At 45.7% G+C, this 14768-nt stretch overlaps 1 protein-coding gene across 3 annotated transcripts in view; it reads right to left on the reverse strand.

Annotated features, from left to right (window-relative positions):
- The window catches only part of CEP162 (centrosomal protein 162), a 2248134-nt gene that overhangs the window by 1244223 nt on the left and 989143 nt on the right, over positions 1 to 14768 (reverse strand). For all 3 annotated transcript variants that reach the window (XM_069606335.1, XM_069606333.1, XM_069606334.1), the window contains one exon: positions 1554 to 1812. In XM_069606335.1, the coding sequence (XP_069462436.1) occupies positions 1554 to 1812 (259 nt within the window). The remainder of the gene's footprint in view (positions 1 to 1553; positions 1813 to 14768) is intronic.

Consider the following 14768-nt stretch of genomic DNA (forward strand, 5'->3'; position numbering starts at 1 on the left):
GGGTGTAAAAATTCTGGGCCTGACTATCCTCCTCCTCCTGCGGTATCCCACGACCACTGCTGCGAGGAGCGGTATATTCATCTTGGCATCTGAGCTTGTTTGTTGTTTGCGCGCACTTTTATGCTGCGCGGGTCCACGTACGCCTGCTTCCTGCTGGCGTACGTGTTTCCGGATTAGCGCGTCTTTTTTAGCGCACGCATTGGCCCCGTTCGATTCCATGAATACGTGTTGTAGACGCGTATGTGGGCGTTCCGTGCATTTGGCTCCTGTACTTCCCTCGTGACGCCCACATTTTCATGCGTTGTTCCCCATTCCGCGTGTTACGCCCCCTGTTCCGCCTACTTTACTTGTGTGCGCTGCGCTATGTGCGCTTTCTCTGTGCGCGTAGCGCACGCTGTTTGGAGACGTGTGCGCCAGTGTGCGCCACGCAGGATTTTAGCGCACATCCAGGGATTGACACGCACACGGACTTCGCTGCGATTTCCGCACTTGCGCTGCGATTTGCACGCTTTCGCATGCTTGCGCGGGAATTTTCAGCGCATATTTATTCCATGAATCGGCCTGTGTATGTGATGGGATGTGTGATATATGAATCATAAACTAGACGAGCAAAGGGATTTGCACAAGGGATTTAGGACCTGGTCAAATGTATTCAAACGTCTTAAAAGGAACTAAACATCTATAGTGCAATTTTTGAATCTGGCACTTCATTTAAAAGACTGTTTTGTTAACCAGCACCTGTCATGCTCATTATCAGTAGCAATTCAGATGATAAAATGGCAGATAATAAAAATTGTAAAGGTCTGGATGACAGAGAATTCCTGGAGGTAGACTGCTGGTAAAAAGATAAAAAGTCCAGTGTGACTTTTTGCTCTTTATCCTGTATCCCTGGCATCCGCAATATGAACTTTCTGTTATCTGATATATATTTCGCCAGTCTGCACCACTGATTCCCTCCAAGGGTGGCAGAGCAGAACGAAGGAAAATGAAAACCACTACCCAGTTATAATCCCATGAAAAGAGAAAAATCAGGATATTGCTATAGGGAAATTATCAGATTTCTTCCATATCGGTTGCTCACTATGCCCGATTGTGTGCACATGCTAAAAAGTTACATTAAGCTCGATTTTTCAGCTGGAATTTCACACATAAACATGTTTGATACTGTATACTTCAAAGACTTCTCAACTACAGTAAACTGTGGCAATCCAAAACTTCCAGCATATCGACCAACTACTATACGAAGGACATACAAAGTTGGCATTGCATTAGCACGGATGTTTAGTTCAAGGGGTTGCCATTAAATATAAATTAAAAAAAGATCACAGGTTTGTCTATGACCAGAAGCAGCATGATCGGATGAAGAATGTCCAAGACTGTAAGAATGAGTGTGAAAGTGAAACATTAACTACGCCCTCCTTTGAAGGCGGTCTTGTGCCTTAAAGGCACACAGAACACTAACAGATGAGCAGTGTCAAAACGTACCCCCTTTGACGTTCCAATTACTTCAAAACTACGTGTTAGTAATGTATTAGCAAATTCGGCCACCGTACCTTTCTTCCTTGCTGGGTCCAGGGCAATCTTTGCTTTCAAGTTGGACCTTCGGACAGAATTATTTGCAGTTGTTTTTTCCCCAACTGATGACACCTGTTTTAAGGGAGAGGTATTTTTGCCGTATCCAGAACTCCTCACGGATGCATAGTGTCCACCATGGGACTTCTTAGGCAAAAAAGACGAGGGTTTGGTCTTAAATGTCACTTGTTTATTGCTGACAGTATATGTGTCCCAAAGCTTGGGAGGACTGTTCGACACCTACACGAAAGAAACCAATTGTGAATTTAAAGGAAAACATACATGAATATTTCATTGATTTAAACTTAATTAAATCTTCATTCCTTATTTTAATCAGTTCTCAGCGTTAATGTAACAATGAAAGAAACCAAGGACTCCATTTTGCAAGTCATAAATACGATTGATAGTACAACATGGGATGAAACATGTAACTATCATTTTAGCCAAATATACTAGATCCATATCATGCATGTGCTCTAGAACACTAGTGAGTTTGGCACATAGGTAAACTAACTCCATTCCAGAAAATACAAGGAGCCTTCTTATGTTATACATATCATAACATTTTAGCCAAAGGGTACAGCAAAAGAGGAGAGTGGAGGGGGGGGGGAAGAGAGAGAGAGAGAGAGAGAGAGAGAGAGAGAGAGAGAGAGAGAGAGAGAGAGAGAGAGAGAGAGAGAGAGAGAGAGAGAGAGAGAAATGACAAGAGGATAAACCACGGTAAGGAAAGGAAGGGAACAACGCCATTGATGGTGTGTTACCCAAAAAGCAATGGGGAAGGAAAGATGGACAAATGACTCCATGGAACTGCGCCCACTGCAGGCCGCTTCTGATGCTCTCCCGCATCGAAATTGGCCAGATGAACCATTCTGTAAAGTTGGCCACCCTATCCACCCCCTGTTTCCTCACAAAAATCATATCACTCCTACAGTGGGTTAATTCTCCTGATTGGGCTTCCCCTTCCTCACCACTGAAGGGCAGTGGCAGGTCTGGCATGCAACCACACGAGGCCATTCCCTCAGGAGCTGGGTCACAAGGTCTACAATGCCATGGGGAGGTCCCGTGAATCCAACTCGAGTCTAATTTGTGACGGTTGGCTGATGCAGCAAAGTGGTTGTGTGCTGTCACTGAGGCTCAGTCATTTTCCTGAAGTGAAGAAGACCTGCTTAGGGGCGGTTTAGCTGACACTGAGCAGCTTCTTTCCCTTTACTAGTGTCTCTTTACCCCTGCATTCCAGAACGGACCCAGACTCAGTGATCCTGTGCTCAAATATTGCAGGGGATGGAATTAGTGATGGACAGCAGAATGAATCTATAACAAAACTTTGTATCTAGGCAGTATATTTGGATGCAGGTGAATTGGAGGCTGGATAAGCAGATAGCCCAGTAGATGTAACTTATTTTGAACACATTAACCTTACTTCAACCAAGCTGCCAATGACTGAGTGAGGTATGATATGAGTCATTTATAACGAGCCTGTAGACAAGTGTTTCTAGGCACAACAAGACAAGGGAAGACAGAGGGACTACAAGACCAACGATTTTACTAGGCCTTGGGTGATTCAGATCGTGAAAGTGGGAGGACGAGAAGTGCAAGGGGAAAGGGAGGGGGGAGTGCAAGGGAGGGGAAAACAGGCCAGCAATGTTCTGAGTAAGTGCAGCCAGGGCAGCGCAGCTTTGGGTAGTGGAAGGAGAACAAGGGACTGTAGGGTTACAGTTACAGCCCCTATGTGCGTGGTAGACCGGGAGGCAGCGCCAGGGTGACTGATCAAGAAGAAGCCTGGCATCCAGTAAGACTCTGAGGGTAGCCAAGCAAGTTGGTACAGCAGACAGGTAGGTCAGTAGGGGAGAGAGAGAGAGAGAGAGAGAGAGAAAGTAGAGGAGAAGAGGAAAGTTTTGAGCTGCTTTCTGAACGTCAGGTGGTCTGGCTGAAGTTTGAGAGGGGCAGGGAGGACATTCCAGAGGGAGGCACCTGCAGAGCAGAGAGAGCTACCCCCCACACTCTGCCTTGAGATGTGTCTAACCCTTACAGAGTTGGAGGTAGATGAGCGAAGGGCTCGAGAAGGAAGGTATTTTGGAAGAGAGCGTTGGTTGTAGTGCGGGCCCCAGAAAGCCTTGTGGACAATGCAAAGGGTCTTGAACTTGACCCTTGCTGCCACTGGGAGCCAGTGGAGGGATTTTAGGGCTGGACGGATACAGGCCCTGGGCTTGAGGCCATGGATAAGACATGCAGGCCTGTTCTGGATTAGTTGCAGAGGATGAAGCATAGAAGAAGGTAGATTGAGAAAGAGGCTGTTGCTGCAGTCTAGCCTAGAGAGAACCAGGGCTCTAGAGATAGTGAGCCTCTGGAGAAAAGTGAGAAAGGGAAGAGTCCCTTTGGGGAGGTGCAGCTGGTAGTGGGTCTTCTTGGCGACTTTTGAGATGTGAGGAGAGAAAGAGAGTGAAGTCGAAGATGACACCAAGGTTTTTTGCCTCGCAGGAAGGTGATGGAAAAGGGCCCAAGGTGGGTGGCCAGTGAGAGAGCGATCTTAATGAGAAGGATCTCTGTTTTACTGGCATTAAAGCAGAGATCGCTGGAGCCGCACCAATCCTGAATCGCGGATAGACAGTCAGGAATGAGCGAGAGAGGAGAGGAGGCTGAGGGGAGCCTGAAGGAAAGCGGAGTGTCATCAGCATAACACTGAAAGTTAGAGGAGAAGGTAGAGATCAGGTGGGCCAAAGGGGCCAAGTGTAGGTTGAAAAACCAGCGGGAGAGGATAGAGCCGTGGAGAACGCCACAGGTAGAGAGAGAGGTGGCAGAGAGAAAGGGACCAAGTTGGACCTGGGAAAGGCGGTCCAAGAGGAAGGAGTTCAGCCACTCCAGGGCATGAACCATGATGCCCAGGTTCTCAGTGGCTTTTAGCACTCTAAATGCCACTCGACTCTTCCAGTTGGGCAGGGAGGAGGTAAATAAATTTAAGTAGTGGACCACAGAATCTAAGGCACACACCAAAATATTGAGCACACTGGGCACCACTATCTGTTATTGTACAATGTACTTTGGTCCTGTGATACTGCTGGACAATTCTTTCAGCTAATGTTCCAATTGCGTCTGAGGCTGGGGAAAGGTGATTAAGGCAGGCAATATCACAGACATGCTGCAAGCAGAAAAAATCTCAAAGTAGAAGACCAAAGATGCAGAAATATATGCTGAATCCTTACAAACAGTGAACCTTACTGAGGAACGCACAGCGACTACGGTGGACATTTTCAGATTATTAGAAGGAGGAGGGTGACATGCTACATTGCAGGACTCAAAATGTGCAAGCTACGGAGCTGAGGGTTAAAGCACTGGGAACAGCTTAATGTGAACACACCGACAAGCAATTGGAATTAGAAGCCAGAGTGGGTCGACTCGAAACACAATGCCAAGCCCTGCAGGACTAACAAGAGGATGCAGGTAACAGGTCCTGGCGGAATATTCAGGGGAGAACAGTTCCAAATTGAGGTTTGTGGTGTGGACCTCTATGTCTACCTGCAAGACCTGTTTAAGGAAATCCTTCAACTGCTGGCAGGCGCAAACATGAAACTTAGACAGAACGCATAGGGGTTACTGCTTTTAACACATGAAAGGTCTGCTACCAGAAGTTCTGACACTGGTGCATCTCTCTAAAACCAAGGAAGATATTCTCATAAAAGCCCAAAAGCAGCTAAGTGATATTTGGCGATACCACCCACCACATCTTCCAAGATTAATCTAGGCCACACTGCAAAAGCAAAAGAAAATGGAAAAGGTATTATGCTTAAAAGAAAAGCAGATAAAATACTGCTGGGGTAAGCTCATATTCGAACAGGGTGGAACTTCCAAAACTGTTTCAACTGTGGACAAAATGGCTGTCATCTTGGGAATCGAAGACTATCTGACCCACAAAGCTACAGAGAACTGTGATGACTGAGGAGGGAAGCTGGTAAGGTCTAGACAGAGCATCATCCAAACAGAAACGACAGTACCAGGCCAAACAACGAGTCTTCTCAGTACTTAGGAGGAATGATGAAGAGCGTGATGCTGCTTTGGATTGAGCTAACCTTTACCATAGGGGTTTGTCTGTTTGAATCCTCTGGGTTGGCAGTGATCAGCAGTGGGTCTATAGCTTGTGCATGATTAAAATTATGTTGCATAGTGTTTAGCATCACTTCAACTGAGCAATGGGTTAAATGAGAACACGTTTTGATTGCTTAAAATAATTTGTTGTACACATTTGTTAGGATAAAAACTTGCCACCTAGTTTGGACTGGAGGGTAGGTGATTTTTACGGGTGCAGTTGTTTGTTGGAGGACTAATGATTATTTTCAATTTTAAAACAAATGTGTGGGCTGATTGCTCCTGGCTTGGGGGTCCCCGAAAGAGTGTCCCAATTGTTCTCTTGGCTTCTGTTTTCCTGGTGAAAGCCAGGTTGACCGACATGTGGCGTTTATTCTGAAGGGAGTGGATTTCTTCACCCTTGTTGCTATCCAGACAAGCACATGCTGGGGGAGAAACATGAGGAGATTACCCAGCTCCTTGAGGGTGTGACAAGGTCAGTAATCTGTCAAAAACAGTGGGATACCCCAAAGTCCCCATTTTTCTCTTGTACCAGAATACTTGTCTGCGGACCGCTTTCTGCGACCATGCCTCTTCTGAAAAATACTCACCAGTATTTGCTTTCACATTGCAGATCCACTACAATGCTGAAGGAGATGTCTGATGGAACATGCCAATACCAGAGGGCAACCACAATGCCAACCGAGCGGCTCGTATTCTAGCCTGAACCAGCACAGAGCTGCCCAGAGTATAGGTGCAAGGGCAAAGAGGGAAAGCCATGAGTATACCCAGCAACTTCGTGGCCCTGCTAGGAAGTGGTTGTGGGATGGGAGTTTCCGCTCAGACCTACTAAATGACCAAGGACATTTAAAAAAAAATTAACAGCAAGGAATGGAAGCCCCAGACCCCGAACTATGAACTTGAGTTACCATCTGTGATGCTGGAAATGCCTTATGGAGGGACAGGGCCTCCAGGCCTTGTCCTACCACTTCTCTGCGTGTGTTCTTCTTGTTTTCTCCCACTGAGTTCCAGCCTGGACCTCTGGCAGTGCAGCTCTTCATTTTTATCTTTTGTTGAACACCACCCATGGGATACCCTTAGGGCACCCATGGGTGGGGATACACCTCTGTACCCCTTATGTGTGTTTTTGGGCACCTGTATGTTGCCCACAGAGCAGGGTAAGAGTTGGTGGCCTCTACATGCTGACTTGGTAGTGGTTCCAAGTGTCCTCCATTTTCGGAACACCCAGTCCTGCCATAGCAATCAATGGATTACTGATATAAGGCAAGATGGCCCCCGTGGCCTCTTGGTTTCTATTGACTTTTACCTTGTTTCCCAAAGTCCTGGGAAACCCTGATTCTGTCCCTTCCTCTTGAATGGCTGTTGGGTGGAAACACCAAATACGTCTCTGTTGTACCCTTTCCCCCTGACTGGCTGTTGGGTGGAAATACCATGGATGGGGTTGGGAGCCCACTCACATTCTCTGTTGTGGGTGTCTGGTTTCTGTGTGTGTGACACAATGAATGAGAGAGCCCTGACTGAAACTGACATGAATGCAGTGTAGTATTCTGAAAGGCTGGGTACCTGCCCCATTCCACATCTTTTGTTATGGGTGTCTGGATGGTGTGCATGGCATGAATGACTGAGCCTTATTGGCTGCCTGCCTGCATGAATGAATGCCCCTTCTGTGTGATTGGCTGACTGAGCCTGGCTCAGCCAGAGTGAATGAGGGATGCATGTGTATATCTGGGGACCTCTCACTTACCAATTTGATCAGAAGCTGAAGTCGAAGCTGAAGCTGTTCCTTAAAGCTCAGCTAGAGGAGAAGTCTGCTACTGCAATTTCTTCAAATAATCCGAAAGCTGTCGTGTCTCCCAAGGACTGATCCAGAGAGGACCTGCAAAGGAGACCTCTCCCGAGCTACGAGAGACCATTGTGCAAATCTGCTGCTCTTCATTGAAATAGACTGGAAGCCAGTCCTGTGTGCCTGCCATCCGGAGAAGGGGTCTTTGAAGTCCAGAAGAGGAGTGCCGGACATCTTGAGCCAGAGAAGCCCATTAGTGTCACCCAGGGTCCAGAGGTGCGTTTCATGACCGCTGGAAACTGTTGCAGTTTTAAGTATTGCAGGATTTAAGTATTGTGTGGTAGCACATAGAGTGCACATATGTTCCAAGTCCTTGAATAGGTATTCAAAGTACAAAGTGTTATTATGTCTATGTGTATATATATTCCTGAACCCTTATTTTGTATAAAGAAGCTGTGTTATCACCTAACAGTGTGTGGACATTCCTTTGTGGGGGCTTTGGGGAAACTATGTACTTAAGAACCTGCCTGCATCATCTCCTGAAAGCTTAAGCCTGGCTGCTCGTCCACTGTTACAAAACTGAGAGCTTTGCAGGGGTGTTCTGTGCCTTTACTCTTACCATGTAGAGGGCAGAAGTACAGATACCCCCTCTAGTCTGTACGCCATCTTTCGGCGACTAGCTGCAGAACCGGTGGGCGGAGCTTAAGCCCCATTTTGAAGGTTCCCTGCACACACATGTACACAAACACACACACAAAATCCCTGGGTGAGGCAGGGAAAGCAGATTGGTTAAGAAAGGGAGACCAATCCCTAAGAAGAGAATCATAAATAGGAAGTTGTAGGTATACCTGGAGAGGTTAGTGGTGCAGGTGGAGGACAACCAAGAGACTAGCAGGAGGAAGGTAGGAAGGAGCGGCAGCGTTTGGAGGGGAGTGTTTGAGCAGGTGAGGTATTGGTTTGAGAGAGATATATGAGAGAATATGAGAGAGAGAGAGAGAGAAAGAGAGAGAGAGAGAGAAAGAGAGAGAGAGAGAGAGAAAGAGAGAGAGAGAGAGAGAATTAATGAAAACTCTTGCATTTTCTGAGTCTCAGTGTGTCTTTCTGTGCTATCTGTGAAATGTGGTGTCAGAGTGAGATCCTTTAGACGCCGATACAGATGTCGACTTGTGCAGAACATGGAAACATTCTTGGAAACTCCTAGTGATATACACCCTGGGCAATCTACTCATGGGGATAGAGACATCCAGGAGATAGAGATAGAACCGTTTCACCTGATTTTGGGTCCAGTATTGAGACCGCTGATGACACCATTAGAGGAGACAATGATGGCAAATCCACTCAGTCAAACTAACCTTTTTGAGGGAAGGTCCATCCTATCTGGGGAACTCAACCGGAATTGGTTAAACCAGAACCCAGGTGCCTGGGAGGGATCCAAGCAGTAGAGCAGGGGCCCAGATCTGAAAAGCCAGTGACCAAGCCTGTTTGTGGTAGATACCTTCTGACAGTGGAGAGATCTGGAACATTTGGAAGTTAGGGAATCCCTTTTCCGGTTCCAAATGCTGTATCATGAGATCCGTGTTGGACAGAAATGAAAACGATTACAGGCACTCATGGAGGGCCAGCTCCATATAAGCCGGCAACACCAGGAAATCATAGCGGCTTTGGACAGTATGGTGGCGGAACATTGAAAGCAGCCAGCTGTACCTCTGTCATCTCACCCCAAGAGAAGACTCTGCTGCATCTTTCCTTCATTTTGAAAGAGTAGCCGAGACTGCAGCATTGCACTGAGCGAGGTGGACCAAATACATTAGTTCACAAATTAACCAGGAGAGGCCCAGCAAGTCTTCCAAGCCCTGAATCCTGATAGACTGATGTGAGGGGTCAGAAATGTGAGGCTGACAACTTGGTAAAAGTTTTCCACAAGAAGTCATTTTATTAAATGAAAAGGGTTTGATAAATGCCTCAATATCCCTCACCTAAAGAGGATCTCCCTGCATATCAAAATAAACTAAAGGAAAACACTCTAATAACAGGAAACTGTCCCTCACACTTTGTAAGGAACTCATGGTGGCAACATTAAAGACAGACACAAGTGATCACAGTTCAAAGGTGTGTACTAAACTGTATACGCAGGTTGGAAAAACGCCTAATCTCAACCGAGCTCTAAAATGGGAGCAAGCTACGACCATCAAATAATAATAAGGCAGTCCAAGTGGCGTCTTGTTAAATAAAAGGGCCTATATTAGGAAAAACCTATTGCTAATCCTTATGCTAAATACAAACAAAGATTGTGGGATAGGATTCACAGGAAAGAAATAAATGTTCACAAATAATAAGTCAGGATGCGGTAGTCGGGGTCTCCCTTCCCCATGTTTTGAGCACGGGACAAGGCGGGACTCCTGAGCACAGCAAACGCTTGAGCTTATCCAGCACAAGACTACAGTTCCACTCTCAGCTATGAGGGCCTTCGGTGGTTAAGTCTCTTTTCTACAAAACGGCTCTTGTCTCTGAGGACCTGATGTATCCAAAATAATAAACAAAAGTTCATTTCTGCTTGCACATTGGGGGATGTCATTCACCCCTGGATCTCCCTCTTCTGGGCTCAGATCCCCAGAATGTTCCTAGCGATATCAGGACCAGGCGTTTCAATCTTTTACTTCCGGGGGTCTGATACATTCAAAACAACAAAGCAGAAGTTATTTTCTGCCTGTCTTTAGAGTGATGATGCTTCAGCCCTGGCTCCCCCTCTTCTGGGCTCAGACCCTCCTCGAATGTTAGCCTCCCTCAATCGGGTTCACTACAGCTTTCAACACAATCTTTGGCTGTGACATTCATAAATCTTAATGTCTTTTCAAACAGTTCACTGTAGACATCCTTCCGTCAGGTTCACTCCAATTACACAATTCCTTGAACAGTTCTTACAATGCGGGTTTCACTTCCCTTAACTTCCTGATCATCTGTCGGTCAACGAATTTCGACTGTACAGAGAATTTTACTAGACCCCTGTATGACCACCTTAACTGCTTTCTCAAGCCGTTCCCAAAGCCTTCTGGTAACGGTAGTTTCAACAATAGGGTAATTGCTCAGAGTTTCTCAAGGGGACACCCACGTGCTGCCTGACTCCTCTGTAGCTGGTTTTTCCCTCTCATTTTTAACAGTTCTTTGTACTTTCTGCAATTAGCTGTTTGCTACTTTTGTTCAACACAGTTCGGTTTCTTATAGGCTCTCCCTCGCCTCACCGGCTGTGATGAACCACTTGGCTCTTCTTGTCTATGGAGTCAAGGCCGGTACCACAATGGCAAGCGTCTCCCCTCAGCTTGGTTGTCAGCGGAGGAGGGCCCTGTGTACCGTTGACATCTGCTGCAACCCACACTGGTTATTGTTCACGGTCTTACGATTCCTTCTGAAGAGGTTTCACAGGCTTGGGTCGGAAAGGGCAAGGTTGCTTTTCTCCTTGTCACCCTCTCGGTTCGTGAAATCTTGCTCCTCCTCTTGAACTGCTGTGCTGAGTTAGCTCTCTCATCATGCGGTCTGTCTTGCTCGTATTGTGCTCTCGTGCTCCACCTTTTATCTCTGTGGGGAAGGGAAAGGACCGTCAGGTGTGTGTGATTCTGGTCAATTGCATGACTTTGCCTGACCCTTGTGGTGGGACATATCCGGTAAACGGCTCTGATTTTTGTCCGTCGTCTTTCGTGGTGTGCGAAAGTGTTTGTGTTGGAAAGGGGCCTGGGAGGTTGAGTGTTTGAGTATCCTATGGGGTAGGATGGGGAAAAGAAGTTGTAAGAAGGGGGGATACTGCATCTCACCCGTCTGTGTCCCACTTGCATTCCCTGAGGACCCCCCCTCCCGGTGATCCTCCCTCACTCGTACACCCCCAGGAACTGGATCCAATAGCAATGGCCTTGTCCTGGCCACCTGGATGACAGATCCACAGGGACTAGCAAGTGAGACACCTTCAGGTATCTCACAACTTATACATACATCAAACTCGTAATGGTAATGTATGGCAATTCAAATTCAACAGAAACTAGTTATGTTCAACATAAACCTGATAACTGTGTATCCCTGTAACCTGGGTTGGATGCCCTTCCTCCAGATTAGAAGCAGGATTTTCAATCCAAGGTTCAAATAAGTACAGTTTTGTAACAAAATTCTGATTAGAAGTTCTTCTTGTTCCAAAAGCCTTTCACTTGGACTTTAACCAACAGTACAACCAAACAACAAGTCTTTATCTTTCCACGTATAGAAAATGGTTCAACATAAATTCTTCTTCTTAGGAAACAAAAGCTTTCACAATTTGCACCAACAACGTTTTGTCAGGATGATTCCACAACAAGTTATGAAACACTTTAATGGTCTTGCCACTTCTTCTCCACAACCTTTAAACACAATGCAGAATTTTAATTATTTCTTCCTGGTTCATTTACCTGCCAGGACTGCCACTAAAAGGTCCCTATCCTGGTATACTCGACTGCCAGCACAAAAATCTCCTAATACTACTACAAGAACTCTGGGGTAAGGTTTACTTCAAAACTTTTAGAAAAGTATTCATCTTTCAACAACGTTGAAATTCACAACTTCTTCTGGGAAAACATGATACATATTGGTTCTTTTTATTCTACTTTTGCATTTGCCGCAGGTAATGCAGGTTATTCTCCACTCCTCCTTGATACTTTCTACCAGGAGGGCTTCTCTTCTGCCACTCTTGTTTTCCCACTTTTACTTCAAACAACTGCTGACAATGGGCCTCATCACGAGTTGGGCAATAACGGCCCAACCACTACTCGTGATCCGGGGCTAATAGCGCGGGACCAAGTAGCGGTAACGCTATTTGCAGTGGCAGTATCCCGGCGGTATTACCGCCGGGATACTGCCAGACTCCTGATGAGGCCCAATGTTTCTGTATTATTCTTGCCCCTCTTTGGCTTAGGCAATGCTTGTTGATGTCCTGCTCAATTATTGCCTCTTCCTCCCTTTGGCAATAATGGTTATAATCAACTTGCTTCAGTATTGACCTCTCGTTGCTTTAGCAATGGTGGTTATTATCTTGCTCCAGTATTGCCCTCTCTTTGTATGGGCAACAACGCTGGCTTTGATAATAATGATTATAACCTTTCTCTTCTTCTCTTCATACAATTCTTGTTATGCCAATTTAACTTCTTTATATTCGTTCGGTATTCAAAATTGTTATTATTGGCCAGCGGTCGATTACGGAGCATACCGGGCTTAGCCGACAATGGTAAACTCACTGGTTCTTGCACACGCGTCCTCTCGACCCGTTGCCACTGTTTGCTCTGCCTCTTCTGCCGCTGCCTGCATGTCAGATTGATGTGTCTGTTTCTGGCCACCCACGCCGATCAGGAAAGGAGGTTTTCTCGCTCCTAGTGCACTCTGATGCTCGCTAGCCACCGGGACACAATCAACAAGGAGAGTCTCTCTCTCCAGGGGGAAAGCTTGTTACAACACCGCCACCCACTGCGCAACCTCTGCAAATAAGGCCATCAATGTTCGGAGTCCCTCTCAGTCTTCCACAGCAACTGCAACAGGTGGTCGCTGTAACTCCACCTTCTGTTTCTAATGGCCTGCACCTTAGGGGGACTTATATATTCAAAAGTCCCGCTGAGGTTTGGGTCATTAGAACCACTAGACTGCGCTTTGCAGTTTAGGGCCTCTGAGTCCCTCTTCCTCATCCCAGTACTTAGGGTATTGTGGGACTTGAAGTCCCCAATGTTCCGATTACTTTTTCCTTCAGAAATACAAACTTCAACTTTATTGGATTTACTATGTTTATTAAATAGACCCCTAGGAAAGGATTTCTTGAGGAGTCAATGGTTGATTCAGATTTAAGGGAAAATTATATTCATCAGAGGTCAGGGTATTTAGATTCTGATTCCTACACATGTTATTCCCCTGTTGGTCAGAAGTGTTTTCACAACCATTAATGTTGTCGTTTGCCTTTATTCGGCATAGGCCATATCAGTAAAAACACAGCAATGTAATACATTTCAATTTATAAAAATACAAGTTGAAAAAAAAGAAAAGTATTAAAACAGCATTAACAACACAATTCATACATCACAGAAGTAAAAACCACATGGAGCAGCAATAAAACTTCTCCATAAAACAAATCACCTAATGTCAAATATACAATATCAAAGTTATTCTTTTAAAAAATACCCTTGTGTTAATAGTAACACTCATTTCCACAGCTTCAGGGGATTTGCCCATGGGCCTTATTTCTCCTCATCCAGGATCTATGAAAGAGGTTTATGGTAGGATTCTATAATCCTTCAGTTTGTCACAGAAAAGCAAGAAATGCCCTATAGTTTCTTCCTCAGAGTCACACCACAGACAAACCTTACTAATTGAACCGGGCCAATTCTTCATGTTATCTCGCAATGGCAGAGATCCTAGGAGTAGCCTCATGTACAATGCCCTTGCATAAACTGGTTTAATGATATTCAGGTAGCTCTCAAATCCCTGTGACTCTTTGGTTGCTAGATAGGCCGGGCCTGTGGCCAGGGCAAGTGCCACTACACTCGCCCTTACTTCGTGGTATTAAACAAAGACCTTCTTTAATACCATTTTAGAATTAGTATCCATCTTGCCTTTCAGAGTACCATAACATGCAGTCAATATCTCAACAGACCGCCTGCATGACAGCAATCCATGACAGCCTTTCAGCCAACAGATCATTACAGCAAGCAAGAAGTGAGAGAAACATTAAGTCAAGCAGTCAAAATTATCTGCTGTCACCAGGAATTCCCTGAACGACTTAGCATTGTACACTGCATGCCAACCGCCCCAACAGAGCCAGCTAACATTGATCAACCTGAAGGAGTTGAATTAACTGCTAGTGTATCAAAACCTGTAAAGTATGGATATAGAGAGGAAAATACAAATTTCATGTAAAGAGAGCTAGGTGATTTCTGTGCCGCTGGTAAAGGTACCTGCAAGGTGCCGGTCCAGAGCATTACTGAAAAAGGAGGGCACAAGTGCTGCATGGAGTAGAACGTGTTGCCCACTTCAACCTGCACAATGGGTTCTGTGATAATTCATTAGAAGTTAAAAGTTATGGCATGTGCAAGAACCCAACAAGGTGGGCTGGCAGCCACTGAGATGGGTTTCTAGAATTCCAAAATGGCAGACGTACGCTTTGTGTTCTCTGGCAGTGGAAACGTGGGATGGTCCACAGCCCAACAGAGTACATGTGGAAAGTGGGTAGTTTGCAGAGGTCCATGCCAATCCAGTGCCATGACTGCATTAATCACAGCCCTGAGCCCAGTTACAAAATCACTCTGCTCGGCAATAAACCAGCTATTTACATGAAAGA

Source organism: Ambystoma mexicanum, chromosome 4p (genome assembly GCF_040938575.1).
Source record: "Ambystoma mexicanum isolate Mex_15411 chromosome 4p, UKY_AmexF1_1, whole genome shotgun sequence".
Classification (NCBI taxonomy): Eukaryota; Metazoa; Chordata; class Amphibia; order Caudata; family Ambystomatidae; genus Ambystoma; species Ambystoma mexicanum.